At 44.7% G+C, this 23,036-nt stretch overlaps 1 protein-coding gene across 1 annotated transcript in view; it reads left to right on the forward strand.

Moving 5' to 3' along the window:
* LOC311110634 (TATA-binding protein-associated factor 172-like) overlaps nucleotides 1–23,036 on the forward strand; it is a 66,159-nt gene that overhangs the window by 1,282 nt on the left and 41,841 nt on the right. Inside the window, exons 2-12 of the mRNA XM_084153170.1 lie at nucleotides 393–516; nucleotides 1,189–1,303; nucleotides 1,957–2,100; nucleotides 3,357–3,571; nucleotides 13,354–13,487; nucleotides 13,722–13,851; nucleotides 14,032–14,100; nucleotides 19,094–19,183; nucleotides 19,292–19,387; nucleotides 20,660–20,836; nucleotides 21,332–21,472. Coding sequence (XP_084009296.1) covers nucleotides 393–516; nucleotides 1,189–1,303; nucleotides 1,957–2,100; nucleotides 3,357–3,571; nucleotides 13,354–13,487; nucleotides 13,722–13,851; nucleotides 14,032–14,100; nucleotides 19,094–19,183; nucleotides 19,292–19,387; nucleotides 20,660–20,836; nucleotides 21,332–21,472 — 1,435 coding nt within the window. The remainder of the gene's footprint in view (nucleotides 1–392; nucleotides 517–1,188; nucleotides 1,304–1,956; nucleotides 2,101–3,356; nucleotides 3,572–13,353; nucleotides 13,488–13,721; nucleotides 13,852–14,031; nucleotides 14,101–19,093; nucleotides 19,184–19,291; nucleotides 19,388–20,659; nucleotides 20,837–21,331; nucleotides 21,473–23,036) is intronic.

The raw sequence follows: 23,036 nt of genomic DNA on the forward strand, positions 1-23,036 counted from the left end.
ACAGCATTGCCATTTTTAATGGCCCTCGGTTTTATTTTTAGCAGAGATGTGTTCAATACTCGTATCAAACTGTAGTAATATGCACAGTATACTCTAGGTTCGATGGATTGATGTCATAACTCATTTAATGGTTTGGATTTGAAGTGCCCTCCCTAGTGCCATGTACAATGCAATCTGCAAAACTGAAGTGTGTATATACACCTTATTTCACAAAGCAGAAGTTCAAGTTCCCGCTCCGTGAAGTTGATATCCTTTTGTTACATTTGGAAATGCAAAAAAATGAATGCAACTTCTCACAAGTCTCTTCTCATATGCAATGTAGACCAATGCATGCATAAGCTTATTTTATGGTCTACTTGTTTTTCTCTCTCCCACTCTTTCTCGTCCTCCAGGCTTGATCGTCTATTCATCCTGCTTGACACTGGGACTACTCCGGTGACGAGGAAGGCTGCAGCCATACAGCTAGGAGATGTGGTCAAACTCCACCCGCATGAGCTCAACAACCTTTTGTCGAAGGTGGGTGCTGGGCTTGTCCTCATCAGTGCCCACAGTCAGGTCCCTATCTACATCAAGGTTGTATTTATTAGGCACCAAAAGGAAGAAGACTGAAACAGGGAGAGACTACTTGAACTTAAGAAATGTTTTTTTCATTTTGCTACGATGTGCAATAATGAATACGATCCAGGGATTCCACATTGTTGTCAGCTCCCCACCCATCTGCCTGCAGTGCTGCCAAAAGGGCATCCATACTTTAAAAACCCATACAGATTTGCAAACCCCCACCCCCCCCCCCCCCCTTTACCTTGTCTGGAAAAATCTAACTGGTGGCCCGTAAAGGTCATAGACTGTTGCAGAGCCCATTGTCTTTGTTGCCTCAGGGAATGTTGAAGTGATTATTAAAGAAGTGGACTGTTTGACCTGGAATAGCGCATAAGTTCCCACCATCTGATTTAAATTTTTACATTTTAGTCATTTAGCAGACGCTCTTATCCAGAGCGACTTACAGTAGTGAGTTCATACATTTTCATAAATTTTTCGTATTGGTTCCCCGTAGGAATCAAACCCACAACCCTGGCGTTGCAAGCGCCATGCTCTACCAACTGAGCCACACGGGACCTGATACCTATTTGATTGAGATGTGTTACATCCTATGAGTCTTATGTTTTCTCGCTTTCCCATAACCTACAGGTGTTGACGTACCTGAGAAGTCCAAACTGGGACACGCGTATCGCTGCGGGTCAGGCAGTGGAGGCCATTGTGAAGAATATCCCAGAGTGGAACCCGTCACCCAAGCCCAAAGAAGGTGAACCAACCTCAACCTGCCACGTTAGTCACAGCCAACTGCCTGTATTTTGTTAATCCTGACAGCAGGTAACAAGTAAAGCCTTAACGTGCCATTACACAAAGGATTAGCATTTAAATTACCTTTGTAAAGGCCTCTATAGCTTTGTTTTAGCCATCAGGAATGGGTGTAATGATGGGTGTTGTTATGTAACTGGGATGTTAGCGCTGCATCTCTACTGCTCTTAAGTAACCATTGACAGGAGGTGACGAGGCACTTGAGTGTGTAGGCGTGGGCAGGCACATTTTAAAGCGGTTCGGGCTCATGTCACGCATCGAAATGAAACCCTTGACATTTCATCAGCAATCAAGCACTCAAGGTGCATGTTTCCTCATTTTGTACTTTAAAAAAGCCCTGACGAAGGCTGAGGGACTGATATGTAAGCTGAAATAAACAAGTGATACTGGCAAGTAAAGTGCAAGTTTTTCCTTTTCTTGACCCCCCCCCATTCTAGCTCTGACTCTATTGATAGCTACGTTGAGGAAGAATTTTCTTTCTATGCCTGTGGTATATGGTTGTCCCACCTAGCTATCTTGAATGCACAAACTGTAAGTCGCTCTGCATAAAAACATCTGCTAAATGATTAAAATGGAATTCGTGTCTCTCTCTTCCAGAGTCGTGTGCAGACTTCTCCCCAGAAGACTCCTCCTCTGACCGGTTGAGTTTCTACCGCTTCGACATCTCCCGCCTGCTCAAACATGGTGCTTCTCTGCTGGGTTCTGCCGGTGCTGAGTTTGAGGTCCAAGATGACAAGTCTGGTATGCATTTTTTCTTATCAATATTATCATGTCATATTCCATATTAGTTCATATATTGTACATGTGGGCTGCCACTCAGAAGAGGAAAACATGAAAACATTACAAAAGGTACATAACTACAAAGTATTGATAATTTTGATCATATTTTAAAGTTTAAGTAATGCATTCAGTATAAACAGGAAAATAAAACATTAAAACAGTAGGCCTCCACCCCCACCCTCCCATCCCATTCCCCCAACCCCACCCAGCCAACGTCTCTCTCACCCCCCCAACCGCCAGAATGGTAAACATCTGCTTTTTAACTCTTAACTCCTCCTACGAACACCTGTGCTCAGTGAGGCTCCTAATAGGTTGGTTTGTGTCTGTTATTATCCAATTAGAAGGAATGTTATGGGAGAATCAGATATGTGACCACATGGATAGGCTATGTCTGGTTGTGCTTCTGTTGAACAAGTAGCCAGATGCTTAGATTGAGTCAGCCGCTGTATTGACATTCGTTGTGAAACTTGTGCCTGACTCCAAACAATTATTTGACACTGTAGGGTGTCAGGATTTAGTTTCAATGTTGCATTCTGAATCTCTCCCGACTGGCACCATAATCCTATATATAGCATTCTTTTTGGACCAGGGCCCATATGATTTTTCCTTTAGACCATTTGGATCTGTATGCTCTCGTTTGCTTTTCCATGACGATGTGATGATCCAAGTGACGAGTTTGAATTCAAACGGCTCCAATCTTTGTTCTCTATCTCAACTTCATAATCATTTTTATTTATTTTTTGTTCCCCCAGCCTCCTGTAGTCCTCCTAGTATTCACTACTCTTTCATATGTTCAAGGTCCTGTCACAGTTAATGTTTGTGTGCTTTGCTACACTAGTCCAGAGTGACTTTTGTGCCTCTGATATATTGTGGCTGCAGCCTGTGAAAGTACAGTTTACCTGACCTCTGCTGTTAATCAATACTCTGATCTCTAGTTCACTTGCCTTCCTGTCAGTCTACCTCCCTACTTACGTCCCCTAAATACAGGAACATGCAGAATGAAGCCTTCATTTATACCTTAAATGCTGGTTTCGGGGACACACATTAGTCCTGGTCTAAAACGCATTCAATGGAGATTTTTAGTCCAGGACTAGGGGCTTAATCTGTGTCCGGGAAGCCAGCCGTAAGTGTCCGTGTGTTCTCTACATAAATGGGAGTTTCTCCAGAGTTGGTATTATCTACAAGCACCGTACCCTCTCTATGCTCTCCCCTGCCAGGTGAGGTGGACCCTAAAGAGCGTCTGGCCCGCCAGAGGAAGCTGCTGCAGAGGAAGCTGGGACTGGACATGGGTGCCGCCATCGGCATGGACACGATGGAGCTGTTCAACGATGAGGACCTGGACACCCAGTACACCTGCACGCTGAGTGGCCCTAAGGCCCAGGGACAGGGAGGGAAGGGCTCTGAACCCTGCTCCAGCACCGGCAACCACGTGGTGAGTAGGTCACACTACCACCATTTCCAACTTTCCTCCTTTACGCTGCTGCTGTATGTTGAGCTCCAAGTTATGGAGTCAGTAATTCCTTTCAACTTTGAACAGCATCCTATGAAGCTTGACTCCAGGGTTTTGTTCATTAGGCCATGCAACAAAAAATATTGTAGAACATTTTGCAACGGAAAATGAAAATTCTTATTGGATAAATCCAAGTAATCTCTCACTGATGCAAAGCATTTTCTCACTACTGAACTCATCCTGGGTAACATCAAGTGCAGGCTACTATCCTTTCCCAGTAACTTAGCTTTCTATTATTGTAATTTTTTTTTACCCCTTCTCCCCAATTTCGTTATATCCAATTGGTAGTGACAGTCTTGTCCCATCCCTGCAACTCCTGTACGGACTCGGGAGAGGTGAAGGTCGAGAGCCATGCGTCCTCCAAAACACGACCGTGCCAAGCCTCACTGCTTCTTGATGCACTGCTCGCTTAACCCGGAAGCCAGCCGCACCAATGTGTCGGAAGAAACACCGTACAACTGGTGACCCTGTCAGCGTGCATGCGCCCGTCCCACCACAGGAGTAGCTAGAGCGCGATGGGACAAGGACATCCCGACCGGCCAAACCCTCCCCTAACCCGGACGACGCTGGGCCAATTGTGCGTCGCCTCATGGGTCTCCCGGTCACGGCCGGCTGCGACACAGCCCTGGATCGAACCCGGATCTGTAGTGACGCCTCAGGCACTACGATGCAGTGCCTTAGACCGCTGCGCCACTCGGGAGGCCCTTAACTTAGCTTTCTAAGTATAGGTTCATCCTGGTCACGACAGTGGCAGACTGTGAGTACGTTTACATGCACAGTAATAATTCAATATTAAACTGATTATGGCAGTAGGCAGATTACGCAATAGTCATGTAAACACCTCACTCTGCTCATCATATTCGGCGTAAGGTCAAAATCGAAGGAAGCATACGCCGATTTTGGACAACTGGTTTTCTGAGTAATTTTTAAATCGTCGTTCCAGCTGTTTATTTGATCTGCACATGTGCTAGCACCAGCTGAGCGAGCCTCCCTCTTTAGCACGAGTGGAGTGAGTTCGGGACGACTGAATGAATGAGTCTTAGAAGTAGTTTTCACATACAAACTTTATATGTCCGACCTCGGAATCCAATATGCTTCCCAAAAATACCATGGTCGCAGTGGTAGAACGTTTATCTTGATTGGCGATTATCTGCATTTATCAGAGTGCCATCAGGTAGCCTGATTTCAGATGTGTCCATATAAACAGGATTATTAGGGAAATCGTTGTTCTCGCAAATCATGTAAATGTTTTAATCAAACTGTTATATTATGACTATCCACAATAATCACATTATTGTGTGCATGTAACCATACTCGGTGTGTGAAGCTGGGCTTAGAAGCTTGGTGCTTCTTTCAGCACCAAACAGCATTGCCAGGTATATTTTTGACCCTTCAGGCATTACCTGGCTATGTATAACCAAACTTGGACAGAGGCCAGAGGGGGCATGCTGTAACTTGTCCAACTATGACTGGGTTGTCCAGTAGGAAGACATTGGAGGAGGTCCTTACATAACATGCTTTGGCTCATAGACTGTATGAAAACGTTACTGGCCGTCAAATCCTTGCTTCCTCCGTCCCTATTTTCTCAATGCCTCTCAAAGCTCACTGGAGGATAGGATCCAAGGTCCCTCCCTCAGACCACCTCCTCCAATGAGCTTTGAGAGGCATTGAGGAAACAAGGACCCCCTTGGGGCCGATGAGTGACAATTATTCACATTTATGTTGCATGGATTAATGAGAGGGGGGGAGAGAGAGAAACAATTAAGTATTTTTTTTTTTCTCGCAGGAAATCAACTTGATAGCTCACAATGGACGGGCTGTCAGAACGAACTCAGAGAACGGACAGTTATACTGATAGTCTCGCTAGACTATACTGATAGTAACATAATGGTCTAAATATAATGGTCGATACGTAGTTACGTAATCAGTCAAAATAGATGAGCTGCATTATGGGAGAAAGGCAAAGAAGACAAACCAGAATTTTTACTTCGATACCAGGTCTAGTTTCACAATTCTTGATACCATCACGATACTCAATACCAAAACGATACCGCTGCAAAAAAAGAAGGCATATTAACCAAAGTCACAGAATGGCACTTGATCCAGACAGAAACTCAGCTACTGCTCTGTTCAATCGTTGGGCATCTCTTGAGTTCAATATCAATACGTTTGACATTATTTACGTCAACATTTTTCAGAGACAGCCATGTATGCGTTAATGAATCAATCATACAATCAAATTTACTTTGGTAAAAACAATCTAACTACATAACATAATGGTGATCATTTATTTGAATGGTAAATCTCTTGATGAACTGGGTAAGCCTAGGCCTATTCACATGAATGCATATTCAATAGGAGTGTGCATGCATTGAGTTTTTGAGCTTGTTTTGGCTGATTTTCATGAGGATACAGATGACAATCTGTTTCCCTTCCATTTGGGACATACATTTTTGTACGGATCAACAACATTTGCATAGAAGTAGCTTATTTGATAAGTGCACGCTGTCTCTTAAACCAGTAATGATGTAATTTACGAGGCAAGAGGGGGACGGCCCAGAGTCAGTTCGCTGACGCAATAGATCATCTTTGGGAGAGACGTAAGAGAGCGACTTAAAAAAATAAAAAAACATTTGGTTTTGGTGGCCATCAGCTTTGAAATCAGCATATTATGGTTTGCATATATCACACACAAATTACCTGGATAGTGAATTGATAGCTTCAGCTGTAAGCTAGCAAGAAAAGTTAGCCTACAAAACTGGAAGCTACCGGTATCTTCTTGCATTTTAAAGTGTTCTAGCCTGTATGGACATTATTTTGCAATGTACCGTAATAACAGTAATTAACAGTTTCAAAATGTCTACATGCAATGTCGCATTATTCAAGTGTGTTAACTTCCGTGCAGCATGAGTGGGGAGCTAACATGATGCAGCCCAGACTCACATTGCAGGCTAAGAGGAGCAGGCACTGTGCTTTTCGCACTATAAGGGGGACCTCGGCTGCACTGATGGACAGAGTTGATCCATGAGACACATTTGACAGATGTAACATTCTAGTACATAACTGTTTTTCATGTTCTAGTATCGGAAAAGTACAGAAGTTTTGGTATGTCGTGCAACATTGCTATATAAAACATTTTTAGTGACCGAGGGTAGTGCGTACGGCCCAGTACATCACTGGGGCCAAGCTTCCTGCCATCCAGGACCTCTATACCAGGCGGTGTCAGAGGAAGGCCCTCAAAATTGTCAAAGACTCCAGCCACCCTAGTCATAGACTGTTCTTTCTGCTATCTTTTTACGCTGCTGCTACTCTGTTAATGATTTATGCATAGTCACTTTAACTCTACTCACATGTACATATTACCTCAACTAGCCGGTGCCCCGCACATTGACTCTGCACCGGTACCCCCCCTGTATATAGCCTCCCTACTGTTATTTTATTTTACTTCTGCTCTTTTTTTCTCAACACTTTTTTTTGTTTTATTTTACTTTTTTATAAAAAAATAAATGCATTGTTGGTTAAGGGCTGTAAGTAAGCATTTCACTGTAATGTCTACACCTGTTGTATTTGGCGCATGTGGCCAATAAAATTTGATTTGAAAACCATCAGTAGAGTTGAAAATAGGATAATCCCATTTTAACTTTCGGTACATTAATACAAATTTCCCTGGAATTTAACCATAAGTTATTTTTATGTGCACTACATCATCACGCACAGCCTTTTATCCGCAACAAGTAAACTGGATGAAAACTCATGTCTGGTGGGAAATGTGCATATTGTTTTTATGCTGATTTTAGAATATTCACATGAAACTCGGTCGCCAATTGGATGGAAACCTAGCTAGTGACTAACTACCCAAACCAGACGCAACTGGATTTAAGTGGCCAAGAGACGTCATGTGATCACCTACTGCGATCTAGTTGACGAACTGGGAATCCGACAGGGGATGTATTTACATCAATGGATAGGTAGACTTCAACATTCTCATATGTATGTAAAAATGAAAAATTAAAGCATGGCCTGCACTTCTTAATGTCTGTGTTCCTATGGGAATTTACGAATGTTTAGAGCGCTACCATTAGGTATAAAAAATATACAGTACCAGTAAAAAGTTTGGACACACCTACTCATTCAAGGGCTTTTCTTTTATTTCTATTTTCTACATTGTAGAATAATAGTGAAGACATTAAAACTATGAAATAATACATGGAATCATGTAGTAACCAAAAAAGTGTTAAACCAATGAAAACAACATATTTGAGATTCTTCAAACTAGCCACCCTTTGCCTTGATGACAGCTTTGCACACTCTTGGCGTTCTCTCAACCAGCTTCATGAGGAATGCTTTTTCCAACGGTCTTAAAGGAGTTCCCACATATGCTGAGCACTTGTTGGCTGCTTTTCCTTCACTCTGCGGTCCAACTCATTGCTGTTGGAACCAAAAATCTCAAATTTGGACTCATCAGACCAAAGGACAGATTTCCACCAGTCTAATGTCCATTTGTTCTTGTTTCTTGGCTCAAGCAAGTCTCTTCTTCTTATTGGTGTCCTTTAGTAGTGGTTTCTTTGCAGCAATTTGACCATGAAGGCCTGATTTCACGCAGTCTCGTCTGAACAGTTGATGTTGAGATGTCTGTTACTTGAACTCTGAAGCATTTATTTGGGCTGCAATCTGAGGTGCAGTTAACTCTAATGAACTCTACCTCTCTCTGCAGCAGAGGTAACTCGGGGTCTTCCTTTCCTGTGGCGGTCCTCATGAGAGCCGGTTTCATCATAGCGCTTGGTTTGCGACTGCACTTGAAGAAACGTTAAAAGTTCTTGACATTTTCCGAATTGACTGACCTTCATGTCTTAAAGTAATGATGGACTGTCATTTCTCTTTGCTTATTTGAGCTGTTCTTGCCATAATATGGACTTGGTATTTTACCAAATAGGGCTATCTTCTGTATACCCCCCTACCTTGTCACAACACAACTGATTGGCTCAAATGCATTAAGAAGGAAAGAAATTCCACGAATGAGCCGTTGAATTGCGACTCCACGTTGTCCCTGTACTGTTGTTTTGCCTCTGATTGCCTTACGGAGGTCATTGCTGGTCTCTTTGTACACGTCCATATTTCCAGTCACCTTTCCGTGGTTAAATGCGGTGGTTCGCGCTTTCAGTTTTGCACAAATGCTGCCATCTAGCCACGGTTTTTGGTTTTGTTAAATTCTAATCGTCAGAGTAGGAAAACATCCTCTATGCACTTCCTGATGAACCCAGTCACTGAGTCGGTGTATACATCGATACTATTCTGAGGCAACCCAGAACATTTCCCAGTCCACGTGATCAAAACCGTCTTTGCAAGGATCTAGAAACCGGGTGACTGTCTGTCGGCACCATCTTGTAATGTAGGGCTCTGTAGTGGTGACATTGTTTCTGACACCTTTATCATAATCCCACAGCTCTTACTTTTCTATCAGTACTAAGCTTGTGTTTGTAGGACTTCTTGTTTTGAACCCAGAATGTACTTTGAGGGTAGTATACAATATTATGCGTCATTTCGAAAATAACGTGGTCAATCGAAGTGACATCATTGTGCAAAGTTTCATGACGAAAGACCAGGCGTCTATGAAATGTAATCAAATCATATAGAAAGGAAGAATAGTAGTGTTTTACAAAAAGTATCATTTGTGGAAAATCTAATGGGCAGAGCTTATAGGTCCTTATGGGAGACTTGTTTCTTATGAGGAGATGCATATACAGTGCATTCGGAAAGTATTCAAACCCCTTCTCCTTTTCCACATTTTGTTACGTTACAGCCTTATTCTAAAATTGATGAGATTTTTATTTGTTTATTTTAATCAATCTACACACAAATCCCCATAATGACAAAGCAAAAACAGGTTTTTAGAAAATGTTGCTAAAATAATTACATACAAAAATATATGTAGATATACAGTGGGGAAAAAAAGTATTTAGTCAGCCACCAATTGTGCAAGTTCTCCCACTTAAAGATGAGAGAGGCCTGTAATTTTCATCATAGGTACACGTCAACTATGACAGACAAAATGAGAAAAGAAAATCCAGAAAATCACATTGTAGGATTTTTAATGAATTTATTTGCAAATTATGGTGGAAAATAAGTATTTGGTCAATAACAAAAGTTTCTCAATACTTTGTTATATACCCTTTGTTGGCAATGACACAGGTCAAACGTTTTCTGTAAGTCTTCACAAGGTTTTCACACACTGTTGCTGGTATTTTGGCCCATTCCTCCATGCAGATCTCCTCTAGAGCAGTGATGTTTTGGGGCTGTCGCTGGGCAACACGGACTTTCAACTCCCTCCAAAGATTTTCTATGGGGTTGAGATCTGGAGACTGGCTAGGCCACTCCAGGACCTTGAAATGCTTCTTACGAAGCCACTCCTTCGTTGCCCAGGCGGTGTGTTTGGGATCATTGTCATGCTGAAAGACCCAGCCACGTTTCATCTTCAATGCCCTTGCTGATGGAAGGAGGTTTTCACTCAAAATCTCACGATACATGGCCCCATTCATTCTTTCCTTTACACGGATCAGTCGTCCTGGTCCCTTTGCAGAAAAACAGCCCCAAAGCATGATGTTTCCACCCCCATGCTTCACAGTAGGTATGGTGTTCTTTGGATGCAACTCGGCATTCTTTGTCCTCCAAACACGACGAGTTGAGTTTTTACCAAAAAGTTATATTCTGGTTTCATCTGACCATATGACATTCTCCCAATCCTCTTCTGGATCATCCAAATGCACTCTAGCAAACTTCAGACGGGCCTGGACATGTACTGGCTTAAGCAGGGGGACACGTCTGGCACTGCAGGATTTGAGTCCCTGGCGGCGTAGTGTGTTACTGATGGTAGGCTTTGTTACTTTGGTCCCAGCTCTCTGCAGGTCATTCACTAGGTCCCCCCGTGTGGTTCTGGGATTTTTGCTCACCGTTCTTGTGATCATTTTGACCCCACGGGGTGAGATCTTGCGTGGAGCCCCAGATCGAGGGAGATTATCAGTGGTCTTGTATGTCTTCCATTTCCTAATAATTGCTCCCACAGTTGATTTCTTCAAACCAAGCTGCTTACCTATTGCAGATTCAGTCTCCCCAGCCTGGTGCAGGTCTACAATTTTGTTTCTGGTGTCCTTTGACAGCTCTTTGGTCTTGGCCATAGTGGAGTTTGGAGTGTGACTTTTTGAGGTTGTGGACAGGTGTCTTTTATACTGATAACAAGTTCAAACAGGTGCCATTAATACAGGTAACGAGTGGAGGACAGAGGAGCCTCTTAAAGAAGAAGTTACAGGTCTGTGAGAGCCAGAAATCTTGCTTGTTTGTAGGTGACCAAATACTTATTTTCCACCATAATTTGCAAATAAATTCATTAAAAATCCTACAATGTGATTTTCTGGATTTTTTTTTTCTCAATTTGTCTGTCATAGTTGATGTGTACCTATTATGATAAATTACAGGCCTCATCTTTTTAAGTGGGAGAACTTGCACAATTGGTGGCTGACTAAATACTTTTTTCCCCCACTGTACCTTATTTACATAAATATTCAGACCCTTTATAATGCGACTCAACATTGTCCGTAGAGCTCCTAGACAGGATTGTGTCGAGGCACAGATCTGGGGAAAAATGTCTGCAGCGTAGAAGGTCCAAGAACACCGTGGCATCCATCATTCTTAAATGGAAGAAGTTTGGAAAACCTGAGCAATCGGGGGAGAAGGGCCTTGGTCAGGGAGGTGACCAAGAACTCGATGGTCACTCTGATGGAGCTCATCTAGGGAGTTTTTCCTAGCCACCGTGCTTCTACATCTGCATTGCTTGCTGTTTGGGGTTTTAGGCTGAGTTTCTGTAGAGCACTGTGTGACATCTGCTGATGTAAAAAGTGTTTATAAATAAAATGTGATTGGTTCCTCTGTGGAGATGGGACAACCTTCCAGAAGGACAAAAATAGCTGCAGCACCCCACCAACCAGGTCTTTATGGTAGTTGCTAGATGCAAGCCACTCCTCAGTAAGGCACATGACAGCCCGCTTGGAGTTTGCCAAAAGGCACCTAAAGGACTCTCAGATTCTCTGGTCTGATGAAACCAAGATTGAACTCTTTGGCCTGAATGCCAAGCATCACGTCTGGAGGAAACCTGGCACCATCCCTACGGTGAAGCATGGGGGTGGCAGCGTCATGCTGTGTGGAGGTTTTTCTGCGGCAGGGAAAGGGAGACTAGTCAGAATCGAGGGAAAGATGAATGGAGCAAAATACAGAGAGATCCTTGATGAAAACCTGCTCCAGAGCACTCAGGACCTCAGACTGGGGTGACGGTTCACCTTCCAACAGGACAACAACCCTAAGCACACAGCCAAGACAACGCAGGAGTGGCTTCAGGACAAGTCTATGAATGTCCTTGAGTGGCCCAGCCAGAGCCCGGACTTGAACCCGATCTAACATCTCTGGAGAGACCTGCAAATAGCTGTACAGCGACGCTCCCCATCCAACCTGACAGAGCTTGAGAGGATCTGCAGAGAAGAATGGGAGAAACTTCCCAAATACAGGTGTGCCAAGCTTGTAGCCAAGAAGACTCGAAGCTGTAATCGCTGCCAAAGGTGCTACCACAAAGGATTGACGAGGGGGGAAAAATAACAATTTAATCAATTTTAGAATAAGGCTGTAACTTAACAAAATGTGGAAAAAGTCAAGGGGTCTGAATACTTTCCGAATGCACTGTATACCGATACAATTTACGTTGCCTTTAGTAGTCCAACCGCACAAGGAACGAATGAATGTTTGAACACGTTCTTCTTTGCCTTGAGCATTCTGAAGCGCCGGCCAGAGGTAAGCCTCTCGAACTGAAGGTGCAGAGTGTGGGAGGGGTCGCCAACGACAGCCAGTGCCTTCCTTTTGGTTGCGTTGTGGAGCACACTGCTCAACTGTGCCTGTGGTCGACCAATTACTTTCCTGGCTGTGTTTTACTATTTTGGTCAGTTTGCTTTTGCTCCTCACATTCAGATTGCCATACCAGACTGTCATAGTGAACGTGAGGATGCTCTCCACAAAGCTGCTCTCCGCCATGTCATCCGCATACTTGAAAAGGCTCACACTGTTTCCTTGGAATCTTCATCTCATTAGTGTAGATAGAGACGGCAGAGTTCCTGATCCACCCAATGTCTTATCTGGCCTGCACCTTTCAACGTGCAAGGGTTCGAGTCATTATGTGCGGTCTTTCACATTTTAGTCATTTAGCAGACGCTCTTATCCAGTGCGACTTACAGTTAGTGAGTGCATACATTATTTTATTTTTTCATACTGGCCCCCCATGGGAAACGAACCCACAACCCTGGCATTGCAAACGCCATGCTCTTCCAACTAAGCCACATCCCTTTCCCGGCCATTCCCTCCCCTACCCTGGACGACGCTGGGCCAATTGTGCGCCGGCGCATGGGTCTCCCGGTCACGGCCGGCTACGACAGAGCCTTCACTTAGGGATGTCATCTGTGCACATTTTGTTAATAAATATTTGTCACTGTTAGAAGAAAACACAATGTTATGCTCCCTGTCTGAGGAACAATCTCTCTTTGGTCAGATAAATTAATGACTCCCATCTTAAGATGTCTGTAGCTTATTACTTTGTCTGAAAGTAAGTTTACATTGTTTTGTTGTTCTATCAATAGAGACTCATTTTCAATTGTAATTTATCTTTTTTTCAGCCCATGCAGGCAGCAGAGATAATAGACTCAGAGTTTCGACCGGGCATGAGCAACCGGCAGAAGAACAAGGCTAAGAGGATGGCCAAGCTAGTGGCAAAGCAACGATCCAGAGACCTGGATCCCAACGAGAGAAGGTATGACCTATTTCTTCCAAAACTTTGTGTTCATTAGGCACCAAAAGGTTCTGTAACTGAGTGGAAGGTGAAGGCTTGTCCAATAAGAAATGCACCATTTTACGTTTGCCCTAATGAACAAGACCCAGGTGTTTCGCTCTTTGGTTTCCATTTGAATTGTATAATGCAGGTCTTTCTTCATTTGAAGACTGCGTTGGGAAATCAAATCACAGATCAATATTTTTCTTCCTGCAGTAATGACAGTTTTGAGGGGGAGCCTGAGGAGAAGCGCAGGAAAACTACTAACGTAGTCATTGATCAACCGGCAACGGAGCATAAAGTCTTAATTGATAACGTTCCAGACAACTCCAGTCTCTTGGAAGAGGTAAGATTGGTCAGCAAGGATAAAGCTCCTTTAAAGAATACGGTCAAAGTAAACTATTTAACACAGAACTTGAGAATCAATGTACTAGGCGTTTGAAAAACAGACTGGATAGTTATAAAATCAGTGTCTTTGTCCAAACATTGAAGAGAAGTTCTGATTCATCTTGTGCTTTGTTTCCAGACCCAGGAGTGGCCCCTGGAGAGCTTCTGTGATGAACTCTGTAACGACCTCTTCAACCCCTCATGGGAGGTAATGACCTTCCTAGTCTTAGCAGACCTGTTCAAGTCATCTGTAATCCTACAACTCTTTATGTACACTGAACAAAAATATAAACGCAACATCAAATTTGATTTGTCACATGCGCCGAATACAACAGGTGTAGACCTTACTGTGAAATGCTTAATTAAGAGCCTTTAACCAACAATGCAGTTCAAGAAATGGAGTTAAGAAAATATTTACTAAATAAACGAAAGTAAAAAATTAAATAAAAAGTAACACAATAAAGAGGCTATATACAGGGGGTACCGGTACCGAGTCAATGTACGGGGGTACAGGTTAGTCGAGGTAATTTGTACATGTAGTTAGGGGTAAAGTGACTATGCATATATGATAAACAGCAAGTAGCAGCAGTGTAAAAACAAAGGGGGGGGGGGGGGTCAATGTAAATAGTCCAAGTGGCCATGCGGTAGCAGAGAGAGCAGTCTCTGACTCGTGACTGGAGTCTTTGACAATCTTTGGGCCTTCCTCTGACACCGCCTAGAATATAGGTCCTGGATGGCAGGAAGCTTGGCCCCAGAGATGTACTGGGCCATACGCATTACCCTCTGTAGCGCCTTATGGTTGGATGCTGAGCAGTTGTCATACTAGGCGGTGATGCAACTGTTCAGGATGCTCTCGATGGTGCAGCTGTAGAACTTTTTGAGGATCTGGGGACCCATGCCAAATCTTTTCAGTCTCCTGAGGGGGAAAAGGTGTTGTCGTGCCCTCTTCACAACTGTCTTGGTGTGTTTGGACCATGATAGTTTGTTGGTGATGTGGACACCACTACAGCCCCGTCGATGTGAATGGGGGCGTTCGTCCCTTCTTTTCCTGTAGTCCACGATCATTTCCTTTGTCTTGATCACGTTGAGGGAGAGATTGTTATCCTGGCACCACACTGCCAGGTCTCTGACCTCCTCCCTATAGGCTGTCTCATCGTTGTCGGTGATCAGGCATACCACTTGTGTCGTCAGCAAACTTAATGATGGTGTTGGAGTCGTGCTTGGCCACGCAGTCATGGGTGAACAGGGAGTACAGGAGGGGACTAAGCACGGACCCCTGAGGGGCCCCCGTGTTGTTGCCTACCCTTACCACCTGGGGTAGACAGCCAGTCAGGAAGTCCAGGATCCAGTTGCAGAGGGAGGTGTTTAGTCCCAGGATCCTTAGCTTAGTGATGAGCTTTGTGGGTACTATGGTGTTGAACGCTGAGCTGTAGTCAATGAACAGCATTCTCTCGTGTTCCTTTTGTCCAGGTGGGAAAGGGCAGTGTGGAGGGCGATTGAGGTTGCGTCATCTGTGGATCTGTTCGGGTGGTATGCGAATTGGAGTGGGTCTAGGGTTTCTGGGATGATGGTGTTGATGTGAGCCATGACCAGCCTTTCAAAGCACTCCATGGCTACCGACGTGAGTGCTACGGGGCGGTAGTCATTTAGGCAGGTTACCTTCTTTTTCTTGGGCACAGGGACTATGGTGGTCTGCTTGAAACATGTCGGTATTACAGACTTGGTCAGGGAGAGGTTGAAAATGTCAGTGAAGACACTTGCCAGTTGGTCCGCGCATGCTCTGAGTACACGTCCTGGTAATCTGTTTTGCCCCGCGGCCTTGCGAATGTTGACCTGTTTAAAGGTCTTGCTCACATCATCTACGGAGAGCGTGATCACACAGTCGTCCGGAACAGCTGGTGCTCTCATGCATGCTTCAGTTTTGCTTGCCTTGAAGAGAGAATAAAAGGCATTTATCTCGTCTGGTAGGCTCGCGTCACTGGGCAGCTCGCTGCTGGGTTTACCTTTTGTAGTCCGTAATAGTTTGCAAGCTCTGCCACATCCGACGAGCCGGTGTAGTAGGATTCAATCTTAGTCCTGTATTGACGCTTTGCCTGTTTGACGGTTCGTCTGTTTGACGGTTCGTCTGAGGGCATAGTGGGATTTCTTATAAGCGTCTGGATTAGTGTCCCGCTCCTTGAAAGCGGCAGCTCTAGCCTTTAGCTCGGTGTGGATGTTGCCTGTAATCCATGGCTTCTGGTTGGGGTATGTACGTACTGTCGCTGTGGGGACGACGTCGTCGATGCCCTTATTGATGAAGCCGGTGACTGAGGTGGTATACACCTGAGGTGGACTGAGGTGGTATACACCTCCCGAGTGGCGCAGTGGTCTAAGGCACTGCATCGCAGTGCTAGCTGTGCCACTAGAGATCCTGGTTCGAATCCAGGCTCTGTCGTAGCCGGCCGCGACCGGGAGACCCATGGGGCGGCGCACAATTGGCCCAGCGTCGTCCAGGGTAGGGGAGGGAATGGCCGGCAGGGATGTAGCTCAGTTGGTAGAGCATGGCGTTTGCAACGCCAGGGTTGTGGGTTCAATTCCCACGGGGGGCCAGTATGAAAAAAAAAAAAAAAATGTAATAATGTATGCACTCACTAACTGTAAGTCGCTCTGGATAAGAGCGTCTGCTAAATGACTAAAATGTTTTTAAAAAAATAATGTCAAAAATGTATACTCCTCAATGCCATTGGATGAGTCCCGGAACATATTCCAGTCTGTGCTGGCAAAACAGTCCTGCAGTGTAGTATCTGCGTCATCTGACAACTTCCTGCTTTAGTTTTTGCTTATCAGGAGGATAGAATTATGGTCAGATTTATTTTCGCTGGTAGAAATGAGGTAAAACGGATGTAAGTTTGCCTGCATTAAAGTCCCTGTCCACTAGGAGCACTGCTTCTGGATGAGCATTTTCTTGTTTGCTTATGGCCTTATACAGCTCGTTGAGTGCGATCTTAGTGCCAGCATCGGTTTGTGGTGGTAAATGGATGGCTACGAAAAATATACATTAACTCTCTTGGTAGATAGTGTGGTCTACAGTTTATCATCAGGTACTCTACCTCAGGCGAGTAATACCTCGAGACTTCCTTTATATTAGACATCGTACACCATCTGTTATTGACAAATAGACACACACCCCCAACCCTCGTCTTACCGGACGTAGCTGTTCTGTCCTGCCGATGCACAGAAAACCCAGCCAAATGTATATTATCAGTTTCGTCATTCAGCCACGACTTGTGAAACATAAGATATTAGTTTTTAATGTCCCGTTGGTAGGATAGTCTCAAATGGAGATAATCCAGTTTATTTTCCAGTGATTGCACGTTGGGCAGTAGAACGGATGGTAGAGGCGGGTTACCCACTCGCGACAAATTCTAACAATGCACCCCGATCTCCGCCCCCTGTATTTCCGTCTTTTCTTCGCACGAATGACAGGGATTTGGGCCTGGTCTCGGAAGCACTATATCCTTCGCGTCGGACTCATTAAAGAAAAAATCTTTGTCCAGTTCGAAGTGAGTAATCGCTGTTCTGATATCCAGAAGCTCTTTTCGGTCATAAGAGACGTAGCAGCAACATTATGTACAAAATAAGTTACAAACCATGTGAAAAAAACACAAAAAATAGCACAGTTTGTTAGGAGCCTGTAAAACGGCAGCCATCCCCTCAGTCGCCATTACATACAACACAACAATTTCAAAGATTTTACTGATTTACAGTTCATATAAGGAAATCAGTAAATTGAAATGAGTTCATTAGGCCCTAATCTATTGGGTTCACTTAACTGGGAATACAGATATGCATCTTTTGATCACAGATATCTTTTTTTAAATGTAGGGGCGTGGATCAGAAAACTAGTCAGTATCTGGTGGACCACCATTTTCCTCATGCAGCGCGACACATCTCCTTCGCATAGATTTGATCAGGCTGTTGATTGTGGCCTGTGGAATGTTGTCCCACTCCTCTTCAATGGCTGTGCGAAGTTGCTGGATATTGGCGTGAACTGGAATACTGTCGATCCAGAGCATCCCAAACATGCTCAATGGGTGACATGTCTGAGTATGCAGCTTCCATGAATTGTGTACAGATCCTCGCGACATGGGCCCTTGCATTATCATGCTGAAACAAGAGGGGATGGCGGCGGATGAATGGCACGACAAGGGGCCTCAGGATCTCATCACGGTATCTCTGTGCATTCAAATTGCCATCGATAAAATGCAATTGTGTTCGTTGTCCGTAGCTTATGCCTGCCCATACCATAACCCCACCGCCACCATGTGGCACTCTGTTCACAATGTTGACATCAGCAAACCGCTCGCCCACACAATGCAATACATGCTGTCTGCCATCTGACCGGCACAGTTGAAACTGGGAGCACACTTCGCCAGTGGCCATCAAAGGTGAGCATTTGCCCACTGAAGTCGGTTACGACGCTGAACTGCAGTCAGGTCAAGACACATGTGAGGACGACAAGCACGCAGATGAGCTTCCCTGAGACGGACAGTTTCTGCAGAAATTCTTCGGTTGTGCAAACCCACAATTTCATTAGATGTCCGGGTGGCTGGTCTCAGACAATCCCGCAGGTGAAGAAGCTTGATGTGGCGGTCCTGGGCTGGCGTGGTTACACGTGGTCTGCGGTTGTGAGGCCGGTTGGACGTACTGCCAAATTCTCTAAAACAACGTAGGCTTATGGCAAAGAAATGTCACAATAAATTCTCTGTCAACAGCTCTCTTGGACATTCCTGCGGTCAGCATGCCAATTGCATGCTCCCTCAACTTGACATCTGTGGCTTTGTGTTGTAACAACTGCACATTTGAATGGCCTTTTATTTTCCCCAGCACAAGGATCACCTGTGTAAAGATCATACTGTTTAATCAGCTTCTTGATATGCCACACCTGTCAGGTGGATGGATTATCTTGGCAAAGGAGAAATGCTCACTAACAGGGAAGTAAACAACATTTGAGAGAAAAGCTTTTTGTGCATATGGAACATTTCTGGGATCTTTTATTGCAGCTCATGAAACATGGGACCAACACTTTACATGTTGCGTTTTGTATTTTTGTTCAGTGTAATTGTTCTATAAGGATCCAATGTATAAACACGTAAGGGGCAGCATTTAGACTGACACTAAAATGAGCTGTGCAGCTACTAGTGCTCTGTCTGTGTGTCCAGATTCGACACGGAGCAGGCACAGGCCTCAGGGAGATCCTCAAGTCTCAAGGTGCTGGAGGAGGGAAGCTGGTGGGATGCACTGCAGAACAGGTACTGTATCTGACTCTTCTCTCTATGCAACCTCCATACAAACCAAACATTAATATTTCAGTTTACCTATAATATATCTGACCACAATAGATGTCTGACCTTTTCCAGATGGCGCGGCACCACCAGGAGTGGCTGGAGGACGTGGTCATCCGGCTGCTCTGTGTCTTTGCTCTGGACCGTTTTGGAGATTTTGTCTCTGATGAGGTGTGTCTTGTAGCATACCACCCTACCGTGCTATTGAGTGGGGTGGTTGAATTTAATTCAATAAGACTTCATTATTTACTCCCTCTGGGGCAGTGGTCACCAACCGGTCGATCTCCAAGGAATTCCTAGTCGATCACTAAACAAATGTAAAAAGAAAAAGCTTTGCGTTCCTATTTTTTGTATTTGTTTCGCGCTGTTGGTTGTAGGTGCACTTGATTCAGCAGCCGTAGCGCTGGGAAGGCAAAGTGTTCCCATTTTGAACCATTTCGTGTGTCTGAAGGTGGAACTTCGCCTACCCGGCAGGCCCAGAGAGAAAATCAAGTGCACCTATAGGTCTACCGCTGGCCAATCCGATGGCTCAGATCACGGCGTCTGCACAGTTTCCTCGAGCCGTAGACTGGAAAAAGAAGCCTTGAATGCAGTTGATACTGAGATTTCGGAACTTTTAAAATGACTAGAGAGCGACTCAATGAATACAGCAAAGAGCTTCTGTTTTTATTTGTAAGTTATTCCGCAATTTCAACGCTTTGTTCAACACCTTTATAAGCCGTAATGTGCGTTCTCCCTAATTCCACACGCTAAAACCAGCACTGCAGCTGCAACGAATGTGTATAGCAAAGTGTTCCGATAAGCTTGCATTGTTATCATTAGTGGCTTGTCTTTTTTAATATCGAGGAATATTTCACTTTCTCTGGTCATAGGAGTAACAACATGAATTTGTGCATGAGGCAGAAATAATGCAGTGCGACTTGAGTTTCGCCATGAGCTAGAAGACTGTCCCCTTTCCTCAGCGGAGGGAGGGAGGACGGAGGGACTTTGAGTCTGGTGAGAGGCAGCCTCACTGCTGCTTCCTCCCTCCCCTCAGACTTGACCATCAGATGTAGGCCATCAGTCCACAAAAATAAAAAAGTGTGATCATATACCTAATTTAAAAAATATATATAATTTCAAAATGGTCTGAGAAAAGCAATTCAAGCATGGCCAATATGCAGTGATGTATTGGGCCAATAGCCTACTGCACAAACCTCATTGCTACAGAACTGTTTTTAATTGGTTAATGTTGAATAGGCTTATGTTAAGTCATGTCAATCTTTTTAATGAGATTTTTTTTTTAACTCAAAGGTTGGTGACCACTGCTCTAGGGTAAGGTAACAATATTGCATAAATGTTTTAAAAAATGCAAGAGTTTACAGAATTGTTCAACCCTATTCACGGCACTTACGAGTCAGGCTTTGCTGTATGTCTAACATGCTGTCTCTACTCTCTGGTCAGGTGGTGGCTCCGGTTAGAGAGACCTGTGCCCAGACACTGGGCGTGGCCTTGCGCCACATGACTGACTGCGCCGTTGCCATGACAGTAGACATCCTGCTGAAGCTGCTGACGGAGGACCAGTGGGAGGTCCGGCACGGGGGTCTTCTGGGCATCAAGTATGGCCTGGCAGTCCGACAGGTACCAATAACCTCCTGTCCTGTCTGCTTGCCTCTGTTGCCCACCATGCATGATGTGTGTTATCCAGTTTTATACATGTATAGACTAGACCAGGGTTCCCCAACTGGCCGAATTTGGCCCGCGGGTTCATTTATTTGGTCCCCCAAGTTTTCTAAGCAAAAAATAATAATATATATTAGATTTGTTTTATTGGGGGACAGTAAAGACTAGAAACACCAGCAAATCGGCTCCAAGTGATTTTAATTTTGGAAATCTAATCCAAAGTATTTACATTCATGTTTTAAATTATGATGGTTTAGTCAAATATTATCTGTTTGGGCTTCTTATGGTCAATTTGCAATCTACAAATTATTAGTAATTATGTTCCGGGCCCCGACCAGCCACTCCAGAAAAAAATCGGCCTGTGGCTGAATCCCTGGACTACACTCATTGTCTTTCTATAACCTTCTTTCTCGCTCCATTGCTTTCTCCCCCCCCCCCCCCCTTTCCTCTCAGGACCTGATATCCGCTCTGCTTCCACGGGTGCTCCCTGCCATCACGGAGGGGCTACAGGACCTGGATGATGATGTCAGAGCGGTGGCGGCCTCGGCCCTCATCCCTGTGGTGGATGGCTTAGTGCAGCTACTCCCCAACAAGGTCAGACAGGAGCACCTCACCACAGTCACTCTTTCCATCTGGTCACCGTAACTGCCCTTTAGCCTCTCTCAAACCTCACCTCTCACATAGTCATGCCTCTCCCATGGCTTTGCCTTTGCTGTCATTGTATACTTCTTCAGACCTGCCAACCTGCACACATTTTGCCCACCATGCACGCAATTTGAGGTAGAAGTACGCTGGTACGAAAAACTACCCTAAAATACGCAAAAATAGGCTTCTAGTTGGCACATTGGTTTTTGACGCATCTCTAGCTCTCTGATCCCGGATAGCACTAATCGTAGTTCAGTGTGTGCTACTGCGTGGATGGAAACAAACAGTTATGTTAGGCCTACTAATCTTTTAAGTCTATGTTAATTAATCAGTTCTTGATCTGACCTCTTGATATAGCTGTATGTCAACAGTAGGCTGCTAATGACATAATAATAGTCAGTTCACCAATGTCAACGAGGCATGTTGAATAAATGGTAGCCTAGTAGTCAGACTTAACTTGATGGATTAGTTTAGGGATGCAGATCTGAAACAAGCTCATATAGGCCTAGTTCAGTTGTTTCCTATTCCAAAACGCCAACAGTAAGCTAGACTACTAGCTACTTTGCATCCAAGATGGCGTAGCAGTGCGGTCGTGTGTGTCCGTGTAAATAGCCTGTTTTTTGTATTTTTCGTACATATTTCCCTATCTCACTTTTCATCCTTCTACTAAATATACTTTCCTGCAACCCGCCTCACTCAATGTGGAATGGATTCTATTATTGACTTACCTTTTATCTAGAATCTCCAGTTGAAACTAGCTAGCCAGCTAACTAGCTATTAGCCACCGTTAGCAGTTTTCACCCAGAACATCGGATTTTCTGCCGGAATAACTGAATCACTGGACATTAACACCGGATCGCAACTAGCTAGCCGCAACCGAATGGATGTTGCTGTTGGCTAATCACCACTGCCCCCGAAGCAAGCACCAGTTAGCCTTGAGCTAGCCTCGAGCCAGGCCCATATCCCGGCTATCTACCTCTCTGTCTACCGGACGGGAGTAGGCAGCTAACTAGTTTTTCACCATTGTTTGTGGCCTGCACTACCTACCAGCCAGCTCTAGCCTGGACTATTATCGGCCAGTCTGCACTGTCTGCACAGCGTGTTATCGACCCAGAACATATCGGTTTTTCTGCCGGAATCACTGGACCTTTAACTCCGGATCATCGCAACTAGCTAGCTGCAACCAAATGGATGTTGTTGTTGGCTAATCAGCCTTGAGCTAGCCTCGTGTCAGGCCCATCTCCCGGCTATCTACCCCTCTGTCAACCGGACGGGACCTCCTAGAGTCGACACGGAGCCCCGCCGATCCATCACGACTGGTCTGCCGACGTAATCGTCTGTGGTTTCAACAGGCTTCCCGTTGCGACGACCACGATGATCCATCTGCTAACCCCGGCCCGCTAGCACACGCAAACAACAGCCATGCTTCCTGCTAGCCTGTGCTGTAGCAGCAATTCGAACTGCTCTCTGACTCACATATTGCTGTCCAGTGACGCTATCTCTTTCATTGTTA

This window comes from Coregonus lavaretus, assembly GCF_964263955.1.
Source record: "Coregonus lavaretus genome assembly, chromosome: 36".
NCBI classification, from domain to species: domain Eukaryota; kingdom Metazoa; phylum Chordata; class Actinopteri; order Salmoniformes; family Salmonidae; genus Coregonus; species Coregonus lavaretus.